Here is a 15,436-nt window from a genome sequence, read left to right on the forward strand (position 1 = left end):
TGTTTTCAATCTTGTAAATGGAAGCAACAACACCTATAATTCACACAGTATTTGTGTTTTAACTTTGGTTGTGATAAGCCCTTTCTTTTCTCTACAAATATGTGTTAAGAATACTTCCTGGAAAAATGGGATGTTTTATGTTAGAACAAAAAAAAATCAAGTTTGGAAAGAATGTTAAAAACCTTCAATCCAAGCCAGGTCTGATGATGCATACCTATAATCCCATCACTTAAATGCTTAAACAGGAAGATAGAGTTCAAGATCAGTCTGGGCTGTGCATGGAACATCTGTCTTATTAAAAGAAACAATCTTAACCATTCTTCACTGAGCCATGTTCTAAAAGAATTAAAAGTTCTTTTCATTGTCTTTACAAACTGTTCTTGTTGAATACATCTAGTGAATGGAAGCTGATATCTTTCACACGGTGTCCATCATCTACTGAATGACAGAATGACAGACAATATTGACTGTTCTGAATAGAACTGAGAAGAAAGGAGGCAATGCAGGAGAAAAAGATTATTGGAGAGTTAAGAGAAGGAAGGGATATATATGGAAGGAAGTGGGAAGGGTGCACCATAACTCACGAATACATTCTCTGGGCTCAGTCCTACACCACCATGATGTATACACTCATTGCATAATTTGTTGGGCTTGTGGTTCTGGAGTCAAGAAGTGTATATAAATAGACAATACAGGAGTCCTTTAGCAGAGCCTACACCTCTGGCTTTTCCAATGATACCTTTGTAAAGTTCCCTCAGTTCTGCTGAGGAGGTACTGGTTGCAAGCTAGCATGGGAATGTCAGGTCACCACCTTTGTTGCCCTTGAAAGCCTCATCAACAGAGATAAAGAAGGAACAGAATTGCTCTTTCATTAAAGTTTTTAAGTTTATTCTCAATCAAATACCTTGTGGTTGAGCAAAGGATTTGAACCTAGCTCATTTCGTTTTAGAGCCTATACTCTTAGCCTGTCTCTTCTGTCTTTGTACTCATGTCTCTCTATTCTCACCCAACTTTCTGTTCAATTTAGGACTCTATGCACTGTATGCAGGGTGTAAAGCAGCCCCAAGTAAGTGGGACAATCACTTGGTAGAGAGGAAAGAAGGTTTTTGTGCATCTTCTCCAAAAGAGTTCATATAATTCTTAAGATAATAGATTACTCTGATTTTTAAAAGACGGTAAAAAAGAATATAAAAAGCAACTCAAAAGCAACTCCAGGAGACAATATAGATTTCATGAGAATGCTTCTGTTTATGTAGTTCTACCCAAAGTAGGCCTTTTTCTCTCTGAATTTAAAACTGCGTGGAAGTCTACCCTGTGGAAATTTTCTTCTTTTTATCTCTGTCAGATGATGCTGACAAGCTTTTGTAGCCAGACTCTCAGAAGGCGGTGTTGTTAGCAGCTGGAAATTCCCAATGGGTCTAAATTTCATCACTGCCTGCAGATAAGCATGGCTAGAAACACAACATGTGTTTCCATGTAAGGTGTGACTCCACCTGTAGAGTACCTGCAATTCTGGTGAGGAGTTTTGGTGGTGATTTCATAAGTCCTAGATTTTCAGCACTTGGAAGATTACCTGGGGCAAACATATTATCATCATTACCAGCAGCAGAATGCAGGAGTCCGGTTGTGTTGTATCGTAACCGCAGTCCCTTTTCTGAGATCCTGGATCACAGATGTGCTTGGAAGCAGGTGGAAAAATGTCTTTTCTTTGCTGTGTCCCCTGTGACATTCAATGTGCTCAGAGTCTGAAGCATTCGACTTGAGGCATCCTGTGGGTATCAGAACTGTAGACACTGAAGGATAGTTCTATAAATCCCTGAGAAAGTAGAAATTCATACTCCATAGAATGACCTCTAGGTTTCTACAACACTGATAAATGGGTTCAGTATATTATAAAAAGTAGATAGGGGTGACCCAAGATGGGAAATATCAATCGTTAGCACACAATTCCATCAATGCACATAGTTCAGGGTTGTGCAGTGTGTGCAGGAGGATGGAATTTCATGTCAATGGTCATTCAAATCCAGGGCATTTCTTAGTAAATTTAAATACTATATGAAGCCCTAAATAGACAGTGATTTTTTTCAATCTTTTCATTTGTATAATTTTTAAAAATATTGTCCTGCTCCAATATTTGCAATTTATACAATTTATGATGAAAAATCCAAGTCTTAGAGAAGTTAGCCAACAAGTTTAAAGTCTGACTCACAAAACAGAATCTGTGACTTTATTTAACGCTTTCTGGGTACTTATGGTAACAACCTCTTTATTATACCACATGGTCCTTCATGTGCTTGTTCACAACTGTTCTTATCTCACCTTGCTTTCCTCAACAATGTGTCCCCCCCATAATTTCTGTAAGGTGTTTCAACATTTGGACCTTGTAATTACTAAAGTGTGTTCAGCCACATACTCTGCTGAACCATAGCAGGGGTTGGGATATGCATCTCTGTTTACTCTGTACTCCCTTGTTTGTGAGTGGCTTTCACCAAAGTTCAACTGAAGAGGAGAGTTGGGATTCCTTAACTCACTCAAAAGTCTCCAAATTATACATATTACACTCAAGGTTGGTTGAATTGCCCAGTTCTGAAAAGAACAAGAAGATAATGATTTTTATTCTGCACCCTCTGTTCTGTGGTACATGAATGGGTACCACTTACTAAGGTTTAAATAAAAACTTTTAAGTTGCTTTCATTGTATCTGTTTAAAATCGAGAAGATGCACTCACATCCCTGGGTTATGCCTTCATAGCCCCTGATTCAAAATCAGAGAATCTCAAACTTCCTATTCATAAGATCTCTTTAAAATGAAACAAATTATAAATAACTCCACACCCACAATATAGTGAGAAGATGAAAGGAGAGGAAAATAAAATTGATATGACAAAAGACATTTCCTTAAATGTCTTAAATGACAAATATTGCTTCTGTTTGACATTGGAGGGGCTCTTTGTCTTGTATTCTTGGCTCACCATGCTCTCTGTGGTTTCACAAACCTCCTCTTAGTTTTCTCAGTTGTAGTTTCTTGTCTATAATTCACCAGATTACCAGAATATACTTAGGAAGAGTGTGTAATAAGCCACCCTCAATCCATCTTCATATTCTTCTCTTTCATATGTTTCTGTTCCTGATGAAGTGAAAAGATCAAGTAGGGGGGGAAAGGAAAGAGAGAAACCACAGTACCTATTTGAAGTTATTTTCTTTCATGTGAGTTAATGAACCCCAACTCTCTTCTTCAGTCCACTCCCTCTAACTTAGGTACCATAGAGCAGGGAGTAGACAGAGTACAGAAAAACCCATTCTCTTCATGTTTTTGTGTAAACTAGAACCAGCTATATTTTTTAATGGTTTCGTTGTATGTTCTCCTTCACAGAAGCCAAAGTAAGATGACCTTATCCTGGGCAAACCAAACGATGATAGTGGAATTTGTTCTTCGAGGATTCTCTTCCATTTTACAGCTCAATATTTCCCTCTTTATAATGTTTTTCATCTTCTACATCCTAACTGTTTCTGGAAACATCCTCATTGTCCTCCTAGTTCTGTGCAACCATGCTCTCCACACTCCCATGTACTTTTTCCTGGTGAACCTGTCCTTTTTGGAGGTCTGCTACACCTCCAACATTGTCCCCAAGATGTTGCTGATTATCATAGCTGACCAGAAGACTATCTCAGTGGTTGGATGCTTGGCACAATTCTACTTCTTTGGATCCCTTGCTGCAACAGAGTGCCTCTTGCTTGCTGTAATGTCCTATGACCGTTATCTTGCCATCTGTCAGCCTCTCCGATACCCCATCCTGATGACTGGCTCTCTCTGCTTAAGGTTGGCTACTGGATCTTGGTTCTGTTGCTTCCTCCTCACAGCCATCACCATGGTCCTGCTGTGCAGACAAACCTTTTGTGGCCCTAATGAAATCGACCACTTCTTTTGTGACTTTACCCCTCTGATCCACCTCTCCTGCATGGATACTTCACTGACTGAGACCATTGCCTTTGCCACCTCTTCCGCAGTCACGCTGGTACCGTTTCTCCTCATCACAATTTCCTACTCATGCATCCTCATTGCCATCCTAAGGATCCCATCTGGCACAGGCAGGAGAAAGGCTTTCTCCACCTGTTCTTCCCATCTCACTGTTGTCACAGTATTTTATGGAACACTGATTGCCACATATCTTGTGCCCTCTGCCGACTCTTCCCAACACTTGCGTAAAGGGTTCTCTCTGCTCTATACTATCCTGACACCTATGTTCAATCCCGTTATTTATAGTCTGAGAAACAGAGACATCCATGAAGCGTTGAAGAAATGCCTGGGTAAGAAGCCAGGCTTTCTCATATGACAGGGAAAAGAAAAGTAGTGTAACAACTGCCCCTGAGGATGTTATAGATGCTACTGACTTCTGACAGGTTCAGGTGAACTAGGATGCCATGGTCTAAGTAGGTCAGGTTCCGTCTTACCATTTCCAAGCATCATGGACTCATCTACAAATAAAAACCAATAATCAAGAGGAAGTGAAAAGATTTTGACTAATTTTTTCAACTATTCATTGAAAGTCCATTATGCTCAAGGTACTTTGCTAGACAAAACAGATGAAAAATAACGGAGGCATTCTTTGCTCTCATCAAACTCCCAGTTTAATTAGAAGAAAATCATTAGCCAAATACTCAGTATAACACCATGAATACAAATACAAAATTGTACTGATGATTAAAAATAATCAGATAGCCAATGCATATCTACAAGAATGGCCCAAACCTACAACACTGGCAGCACCAGATGGAGAAATCTCACATTGCTAGCAGACACGCAACATTCTCAGCTACTTTGAAAGACAGACTTGCAGTTTCTTACAAAACTGAACACACTTTTTCAATGTGATTGAGCAATTACACCCTTTGTTCAAATTCAGTGACAACTTATTTCCATAAAAGAAAAATGTACACAGAATTTTTTCATAGTTGCATTATTTATGGTTGCCAAAATTTGGAGGCAATAAAAATGTCCTTCAGTATATGAATGGATAAGTCCAGAAAATGGAATGCTATTTAGTTCTGTAAAGAGGAGTTGAATCACTGAACGATGAAAAGACACAGAGAGAGCCTAAAGGAATACCACTAATGCTACTGAAAAAGCTACATTCTCCATGTTTCCACACAATATTTTTGAAAGGACAGTAGTTACCAAGTATTAGGAGGAAGGAAGCATTGGCTAAGCAGACTATAAAATTATGAGAGAGTGAAACTACTCTGTGATTCTGTTATCATGGGTATGTGTCATTACACATTTTTAAAATTCAAAGAATGTACACTATCTACAGTGAGCCGCATTGGTCATTGGGTGATGATGACGTTTCATGAGTATAACAATTAGACCCCATTAGGCATGGGATTTGGATACTGAGAAGGTTGGTTGTGTAAGCACAGAGGGCATGTGAGAATTTGCTATGTTTTCTGTTTTGCTGCAAACCTAAAATCTTCATAAAAATAAAACTATGCAAGATGTTATTTGCATATCGGGAGTGTAAAGCTTTTGTGTCTTTCTCTGAAATACATTTGGCCTATGAAAAGTATCTTATAATCCAGATAAAGTATCTTATAAAATCTTATACAATGGCATATTACTCAGTTTTTTTTTATAAAAAAATGACATCACGAAATTTGCAGGCAAATAGATGGAGCTATAAAAACATCAACCAGAGTGAAGTAACTCAGAGCCAAAAATATGAATATGGTATATATTTGCTTATAAATGGGTATTTAACCATCAAGTAAATAATAACCAAGCTACAACATATAACCCCAGAGAGTTTAGATAAAGAGGAGAGGAGTAGTGACCACACATGGATCACCCTGGGAGGGAGAAACAGAATAGATTTTATCGACAGACTGGGAATGAGTGGGTTGGGGTGGGGATCAGATGAGGGGGATGGGGTGAAGGGAGAAGGTGTGGGAAGAAATGACGGGAATTGGAGGTTATTTGTGGGTGATATAGAATCCTAGTGTAGTGGAAACTTCCTGGAATGTATGAAGATGATTGAGTACTCCTAGTAATGAGGAATGTGGAATCACAACTGGACTTTCTTGTTGCCATGTGAGACTTCTAGTGGCAGTACTTGGTTTCACTCAATTAAGAACGTCACATGGAAACCCTGAAACAACTCAGGTTGTTGCAAAGAAAAAGTGCTGCTCTCTGCAAACTAACATCTGGGGCCTCATTGCTAAGGAAAACACCAACAGAACATTGAACATGGAAAAGTTAAGCTTGTGCCTACATAGAGCCTTCACCCCTACATTTTAATCTCTTTAGTGTGGGAAGGTATTCTGAAGGCTACTGAAAGAGAAATGTAGACACCAACCCAATCACTTCTGACCTATAATCTGTACTGCCTGCAAAGTATGCTATGGCAATGGTGGCAAAGAATTTGTGGGACTAACAAATGTCTGATTTGAGTTAAAGCCCACTCCGTTAGAAGGAATCCCTACCCAACAATGCTTGGTTAACCAAGAATCATAGACTAAATAGCCCAGAGACCTAGGATAAAAGCAAGCATCACTCATCTGTATATATTAATAAAATAACTCCTTATGTTATTCTGCTATACTCATAGACCAGTGCCTTATCCAGTCACCATCAGATAGACTTCCTCTGAGAGTAGAATGAGAACAGATGGAGACCCACAGCCAGACATTACTTGGAGAGTCGAAATGGGAGGTGCCCATCAAATCCCTCTCCTCAGAGTTCAGGAATCATGTGGAAAAGGATGCGGAAAGATTGTAAGAGCCCAAGGAGATGGAGGACACCAAGAGAACATGGCTCTCTGAAACAACTAAGCAAGATACATATGAGCTCACAGAGACTGAAGCAACAAGCACAGGGCTTACATGGCTATACACCAGGTGCTCCGTGTATATGTTGCAGTTCTTAGCTTAGTAATTTCATTGAACTCCTGCCTGTGAAAATGAGTGGTTCTCTGACTCTTCTGCCTGCCCTTGGGACTCTTTTCCTTCTGTTGGGATGCTGTGTCTAATTTGGATATAACAGTTTTTTGCTTCATTTTTTATTTTATTTTGTTATGTTTGGTTGTTTTCTCTTGGAAGCCTGCTCTTTTCTATTGAGAGACAGAAAGTGAGGGGCTCAAGGGGAGTGAGAAGTTCGGAAGAAACTGGGAGGAATAGAGGAAGGGGAGGCTATAATCAGGCTATATTGTATGAGAAAAGAATATATTTGCAATAAAAGGAAAAAAATAAAGAAGTGGAGATTAAAGGCAAGTTTTATGGAATTACGATCAAGCAAAAAGAACATATATATCTGATATACATTTATATCTAATAAACACTGTCATGCAGGTGTCAAAATTATAACTGAAAATCCAGAAGTTTTAGGACAATCTCTTATTAACACATATAGTATTAGAAACATTTACGGTATTATTTGTAGAAATTAATATCATTTGGAACATACATAGCAAGTGCACTTTGTCATAATACTCTTTTGTAGTTGAACAATTAGAACACATCTGAACATCCTACTGTTTATATCTAAAAATTCTTGAAAGGATTTATGAGTACCATAGTAAGAAAATAAAACTTTTACCATTAATTATACATTCTAAATATATAATTTTACTGTTGATTAATTTCAAATATAGCCAATATGATAGAGATTGGAATAAATCTTGTAATCCTTTGTACTCTAGGGTTTAGAAGTAGGAGAATGAAAATTTGCAGAAGTGAAGTTCAATCAAAGAACTGAATCAGTATCTTTAGTCATCCAAACACAGAAAGATAAATATGGTACATATTTGCTTATAAGTGGATATTAGATATTAACAAACAATAAGCAAGTTGTGATCTGTAGACCCAGAGAAGCCTTTCCTCTGTCACCACAGCAGTAAGCCTAATCAAAAGTTGAGAAACTGTATTATTCGATGCCACTCCCTGTTGCTATGCCTTATGTGATACTCTTTCTTCCTGATGGACACGCTTTCAGTAGTGATAGCAATATGTGCTGGATATGTGCTTGTTCTTCATTCAAAAGCAGCTTAGTACAAAGTTTTTAGTTCTGAGTCAGCTTCCGAGTAGAAGAGCTGATGGCAGCATTTCATACTCAGATATTGTTTGTCTCCTTGTCATTTCTGGAAAATTATACACCACCAGTTCTGGGAAGAGAAAAATCTGGTTTTATCTTTTCCCTTCTTTACCAGTTGAGCTAAGAGATTGTGTTCACCATTCATGGAGGTTAGTCAAGATCTGAGTTGGGTAATAGTACATTTGTACTATGTGAAAACAGATGCACACTTTGCTTTTTGCAGACAAATTACCATTTTTTTATTTGTTTGTTTATAAAAATTTCCACTTCCTCCCCTCTTCCCCATACCCTCCCATTCCCCCCATTCCCTCTCCTCGCCCCCACTCCCTCTCCTCCTCCCTCTCCAGTCCTAAGAGCAGTCAGGGTTTCCTTCCCTGTGGAAGTTCCTCACCCCTCCCTCCAGGCCTAGGAAGGTGAGCATTCAAACAGACTAGGATCCCAAACAGCCAGTACATGAAGACGAAACAAGACCCAGTGCCATTGTCAATGGCTTCTCAGTCAGCCCCCATGTCAGCCACATTCAGAGAATCCGGTTAGATCACATGCTCGTTCAGTCCCAGTCCAGCTGGCCTTGGTGAGCTCTCATTAGATCAGTCCCCTTGTATCAGTGTGTGAACGCACACCTCGCGGTCCTGATTTCCTTTTTCATGTTCTCCCTCCTTCTGCTCCTCATTTGGACCTTGGGGGGCTCAGTCCAGTGCTCCAATGTGGATCTCCGTCTGTATCGCCATCCATCATCAGATGTAGGTTCCCTCTGGTCCTGCCTATCTTGCTCACGTTTTCCCTCCTTCTGCTTCTCATTTGGATCTAGGGAGTTAAGTCCAGTGTTCCAAAATGTGTCTCTGTCTCTATCTCCATCCATCGCCAGATGAAGGATCTATGGTGATATGCAAAATATTCATCAGTACGGTTATGGGTCAAGGCCAGTTCAGGCACCTTCTCCTTTGCTGCCCAGAGAACAATCTGGGGACCTCTCCATGGGCCTGAGAACCCCTCCAGAAACAAGTCTCTTGCCAACTCTAAAATGGCTCCCTTAGTTGAGATATATACTTGTCTGCTCCCATATCCATCCTTCCTCCCCCCATCTAATTCCCCCACGCCATCCCCAATATTCCCCCTCTCCCTTCTCTCATTCCATCTCCCCTTACTTCCACCCCACCCCCCGTGCACCCAAGTTTGCCTTGCAATATTGACTACTTCCTATATCCAGGAGGATAACTATATGATTTTCTTCAGGTTCACCTTCTTATTTAGCTTCTCTAGGATCACGAATAATAGGCTCAAAGACCTTTAACTATGGCTAGAATACACTTATGAGTGGGTACATACCATATTACTCTTTTTCGGTCTGGGTTACCTCACTCAGTAAAGCGTTTTCTATTTCTATCCATTTGCATGCAAAATTCAAGATGCCATTGTTTTTTTACCGCTAAGTAAAACTCTAATGTGTATATGTTCCACACCTTCTTTAACCATTCTTCTATTGAGGGGCACCTAGGTTGTTTCCATGTTCTGGCTATTACAAAAAGCGCAGCTATGAAAATAGTTGAACAAATGCTTTTGTAGTATGATAGGGCATCTCTTGGGTATATTCCCAAGAGTGGAATTACTGGGTCCTGAGGGAGGTTGACTCCCAGTTTCCTGAGAAACCGCCACACTGATTTCCACAGTGGCTGCACAAGTTTGCATTCCCACCAACAATGGATGAGTGTTCCCCTCACTCCACATCCTCTCCAGCATAGCCTCTCCAGGCTATCATTGGTGTTTTTAAGTTTAGCTATTCTGACAGGTGTAAGATGGTATCTCAAAGTGGTTTTGATTTGCATTTCCCTGATCGCTAAGGAGGTTGAGCATGACCTTAAGTGTCTTCTGGCCATTCGAAGTTCATCTGTTGTGAATTCTCTGTTCAATTCAGTACCCTATTTTTTAATTGGGTTAATCAGAGTTTTAATGCCTAGTTTCTTGAGTTCTTTGTATTTTTTGGAGATCAGACCTTTGTCTGATGAGGGGTTGGTGAAAATCTTATCCCAGTCAGTAGATTGCCTTTTTGTCTTACTGACAGTGTCCTTTGCTTTACAGAAGCTTCTCAGTTTCAGAAGGTCCCATTTATTCATTGATTCTCTTATTGTCTGTGCTACTGGGGTTCTACTTAGGAAGTGGTCTCCTGTGCCTATATCTTGTAGACTACTTCCCACTTTCTCTTCTATCTGATTCAAAGTGGTCAGATTAATGTTGAGGATTTTGATCCATTTGGACTGGAGTTTTGTGCATGGTGATAGATATGGATCTACTTTCATTCTTTTACAGGTTGACATCCAGTTATGCCAGCACCATTTGTTAAAGATGCTTTCCTTCTTCCATTGTATACCTTTAGCTCCCTTGCAAAAATCAGGTGTTCATAGGTTTGTGGCTTAATATCCGGGTCTTCTATTCGATTCCATAGGTCGACTTCTCTGTTCTTATGCCAATACCAAGCTGTTTTCAATACTGTCGCTCTGTAATAGAGATTGAAGTCAGGGATGGTAATGCCTCCAGAAGTTCCTTTATTGTATAAGATTGTTTTGACAAACCTGGGTTTTTTGTTTTGCCATATAAACTTGATTATTGTTCTCTCAATGTCTGTGAAGAAGTTTGATGGGATTTTGATGGGGATTGCATTGAATCTATAGATTGCTTTTGGTAGAATTGCCATTTTTACTATGTTGATTCTCCCAATCCAAGAACAGGGGAGGTCTTTCCATTTTCTGGTGTCCTCCTCAATTTCTTTCTTCAAAGACTTAAAGCTCTTGTCAAATAGGTCTTTCACTTTCTTGGTTAGAGTTACCCCCAAGATATTTTATGCTATTTGTGGCTATCGTAAAAGGTGATGTTTCTCTGATTTCCCTCTCTGCTTCTTTATTCTTTGTGTATAGGAGGGCAACCGATTTTTTGGAGCTGATCTTGTATCCTGCCACATTACTAAAGGTGTTTATCAGTTGTAGGAGTTCTTTGGTAGAGTTTTTGGGGTCGCTTATGTACACTATCATATCGTCTGCAACTAACGAAAGTTTAACTTCATCCTTTCCAATATGAATCCCCTTGATCCCCTTATGTTGTCTTATTTCTATTGCTAGAACTTCAAGCACTATATTGAAGAGGTATGGAGAGAGTGGAGAGCCTTGTCGTGTTCCTGATTTTAGTGGAATGGTTTTGAGTTTCTCTCCATTCAGTTTGATGTTAGTTGTTGGCTTGCTGTATATTGCTTCTATTATATTTAGGTATGATCCTTGTATCCCCAATCTCTCCAACACCTTTATCATAAATGGGTGTTGAATTTTGTCAAATACTTTTTCAGCATCCAATGAAATGATCATGTGGTTTTTTCTTTCAGTTTATTTATATGATGGATTACATTGATAGATTTGCGTATGTTGAACCAGCCCTGCATCTCTGGAATGAAGCCCACCTGATCATAATGGATGAGTTTTCTAATGTGTTCTTGGATTCGGTTTGCCAGGATTTTGTTGAGAATTTTTGCGTCGATGTTCATGAGTGAGATTGGCCTGTAATTCTCTTTCTTGGTTGTGTCTTTATGTGGTTTTGGTATTAGGGTAACTGTAGCTTCATAGAAAGAGTTTGGCAATGACTCTTCTGTTTCTATATTGTGAAATACATTAAGGAGTGTAGGTATTAGCTCTTCCTGGAAGTTCTGGTAGAATTCTGCATTGAAACCATCTGGTCCTGGGCTTTTTTTGGTAGGGAGTTTTTTGATAACAGCTTCTAATTCTTCATTATTGACAGGTCTATTTAGATTGTTCACCTGGTCTTGTTTCAACTTTGGTATATGGTACTTATCTTAAAAAATGTCCATTTCTTGTACATTTTCCAACTTTGTGGCATATAAATTTTCGTAGTAAGATCTAATGATTCTCTGAATTTCCTCTGTGTCTGTGGTTATGTCCCCCTTTTCATTTCTGATCTTATTAACTTGCATGTTCTCTCTCTGCCATTTGATTAGTTTGGATAGGGGTATGTCAATCTTGTTGATTTTCTCCAAGAACCAGCTTTTTGTTTCATTGATTCTTTGGATTGTTTTCTGTGTTTCTATTTTGTTGATTTCAGCCCTCAGTTTGATTATTTCCAATCTTCTACTCCTCCTGGGTGAATCTGCTTCTTTTTTTTCTAGAGCTTTCAAGTGTGCTTTTAAGTCTCCATATATGTGCTTTCTCTGTTTTCTTTAATTGGGCACCTAGTGCTATGGACTTTCCTCTTAGCACTGCTTTCATAGTGTCCCATAGGTTTGAGTATGTTATGTGTTTATTTTCATTAAATTCAAGTAAGACTTTAATTTCTTTCTTTATTTCTTCCTTGACCCAGGGGTGATTTAATTGTTGACATTTCAACTTCCATGAGTTTGTTGGCTTCCTGGGGGTAGCATTGTTGCTGAATTCCAACTTTAATCTATGGTGATCTGGCAAGACACAGGTGGTTACTAATATTTTTTTGTATCTGTGTAAGTTTGCTATGTTACCGAGTATGTGGTCAATTTTTGAGAAGGTTCCATGGGCCGCAGAGAAGAAGGTATATTCTTTCCTATTTGGGTGGAATGTTCTATAGATATCTGTTAAGTCCATTTGATTCAGTACCTCCAATAATTCTCTTATTTCTCTGTTGGGTTTCTGTCTGATTGACCTGTCCATTGGTGAGAGAGGTGTGTTGAAGTCTCCTACTATTAGTGTGTGTGGTTTGATGACTGCCTTGAGTTCTAGAAGTGATTCTTTTACATAAGTGGGTTCCTTTATATTAGGGGCATAGATATTCAGGATTGAGACTTCTTCCTGATGAATTGTTCCTGTTATGAGTATGAAATGTCCATCTCTATCTCTTCTGATAGATTTTAGTTTGAAGTCAATTTTGTTAGATATTAGAATGGCCACACCTGCTTGTTTCTTAGGTCCGTTTGCTTGGAAAACTTTTTCCTAGCCCTTTACTCTGAGTAGATGTCTGTCTTTGTGGTTGAGGTGTGTTTCTTGTAAACAGCAGAATGTTGGATCCTGTTTTCGTATCCAATCTTTAAGTTTGTGCCTTTTTATAGGTGAATTGAGTCCATTGATATTAAGTGATATTAATGACCAGTGGTTGTTGACTCCAGTTTTTTTTTGGGGGAGGTAGTAGAGTGTATGTGTTTCCCTTCTTTGATTTGTGCTTGTGAAGGGTCGCTAGATGTCTGAGTTATTGTAGGCAGTGTTGGCAATGTTGGATTCCTTGGGTTGTGATTTTCCTTCTAATACTTTCTGTAAGGCTGGATTTGTAGCTACATATTGTTTAAATTTGTTTTTATCCTGGAATATTATGTTTTCTCCGTTGATAGTGAACGATAGCTTGGCTGGGTATAGTAGTCTGGGTTTGCATCCATGCTCTCTTAGTTTCTGCAGTACCTCTATCCAGGACCTTCTGACTTTCATGGTTTCCATAGAGAAGTCTGGTGTAAGTCTGATAGGTTTACCTTTATAAGTTACTTGATCTTTTTCCTTTCCAGTTCTTAATATTCTTTCTTTAATCTGAATGTTTTGTGTTTTGATTATTATATGGCGAGGGGATTTTTTTTTGACCCAGTCTATTCGGTGTTCTGTATGTTTCTTGAACCTTCATAGGGATATCATTCTTTAGGTTGGGGAAGTTTTCTTCTATAATTTTGATGAATATATTTTCTGGACCTTTGATCTGCAATTCTTCTCCTTCTTCTACCCCTATTATTCTTAGATTTGGTTTTTTTTAATTATGTCCCACATTTCCTGAATGTTTTGTGATGAGAATTTGTTGGATTTGCTGTTTTCTTTGGTCAGAGCGTTTATTTTCTCTATGGTGTCTTCAGAGTCTGAGATTCTTTCTTCTATCTCTTGTATTCTGTTGGTTATGCTTGTTTCTGAAGTCTCTGTTAGTTTACCTAGATTTTCCAAAATCAGCCGGCCCTCGGCTTGTGTTTTCTTCATTGCCTCCATTTCAGTTTTCAAATCTTGAACTGTTTCCATTACCTGTTTGATTGTTTTTTCTTGGTTTCCCAGAATTTCATTTATGGATTTACTCATTTCTTCAACCTTTTTTGGTATAATTCTCTTCCATTTCTTTACTCATTTACTCAATCTTTTTGTTATACTTATCTTCCATTTTTTTATGGCAGATCTTCACCTCCTGTTTAAGTTCCTCTATTATTTTCATAAAGATCCACGTAGAGTCGATTTCTTCTATTTCTTCTGGAATAGGGTGTTCAATTCTTCTAGTTTCGTGATCCTTGGATTCTGGTGATGTCATGTTGCCTTTCAGGTTGTTGAAGGAATTCTTGCATTGGCGCCTGCCCATCTCCTCCTTTCTGGATGAAACTCCTCAGCACTCTCTGGATAGAACTCCTCAGCACTGAAACAGGGATATCTGGTATTCCAAGGACACAGGAGACAAAAGGGTGGCAGCAGTGGGGGCCAGGAGGCGTCCCATCCCATGGAACACCAAAGACCCTGCCGCAGAAGCTGAAGGGGGAGGGGCTGTGCTCTCTTTCGGGCCAGACCGCCCTGGCGAGCACCCACTCACCTCTCTGGATAGAACTCCTCAGCACTGAAACAGGGACATCTGGTATTCCAAGGACACAGGAGACAAAAGGGCGGCAGCAGTGGGGGCAGGGAGGCGTCCTGTGGAACACCGAAGACCCTGCCGCAGAAGCTGAGGGGCAAATTACCGTCTTAAATATCACGGAAATTTAGAAGAACATTGTTGATATGATAATGTGTCTCAAGCAGAGGTATAGGTTGTCATCATTCAGTTATCTGCAGGCAGTTCAACTATAACAGGTTGTCATTACTCTGTTTGGGGGTGCGGTGGATGACTAGATGGGAGAGTGATTGTTTTCATCATGGGTAAGTTTCTATATCAAGCTCCGCCACTTTTTAGCACTGTGACCTTGGATAAGTTACTAAACTCATGAGTCTTGGCCCTTCTTATTTGTAAAGAAAGAAATACTATATCTATCCTGCATGAAGACATGTGCAACATATTGGCTGGCTCACAAGTTGTGGCAGTTTGAATTAGAATGGCCCCAAAGGTTCACATATTTGAATGTTTGCCCGCCAGTTGGTAGAACTGTTTGGGAAGGATTAGAAGGTATAGTCTTGTTGGAGGAGGTATGTCACTCAGAGTGGGATTTGAGGTTCCAAAAGCCCACACCATTCCCAGCTAGCCCTCTCTGCTACTGTACCAGCACTAAGCTTGCCTGTCTGCTGCCATTCTCCTTACTATGACTTTGATAGACACTAACCCCCTGAAACCATAAACCCCCAAATGAAATACTTTTTTTTGATGGTTGCCTTGGTCATGGTTTCTTATT

At 39.4% G+C, this 15,436-nt stretch overlaps 1 protein-coding gene across 1 annotated transcript; it reads left to right on the plus strand.

Moving 5' to 3' along the window:
- The first annotated feature begins 3,385 nt into the window (after positions 1-3,385).
- Positions 3,386-4,333, plus strand: LOC125406397 (olfactory receptor 11A1-like). The gene has a single exon (XM_048443398.3). It carries the CDS (start codon positions 3,386-3,388, stop codon positions 4,331-4,333), a length of 948 nt encoding a protein of 315 aa, XP_048299355.1.
- Positions 4,334-15,436: the final 11,103 nt, after the last annotated feature.

Source organism: Myodes glareolus, chromosome 17 (genome assembly GCF_982192425.1).
Source record: "Myodes glareolus chromosome 17, mMyoGla1.1, whole genome shotgun sequence".
In the NCBI taxonomy this organism is placed as follows: Eukaryota; Metazoa; Chordata; class Mammalia; order Rodentia; family Cricetidae; genus Myodes; species Myodes glareolus.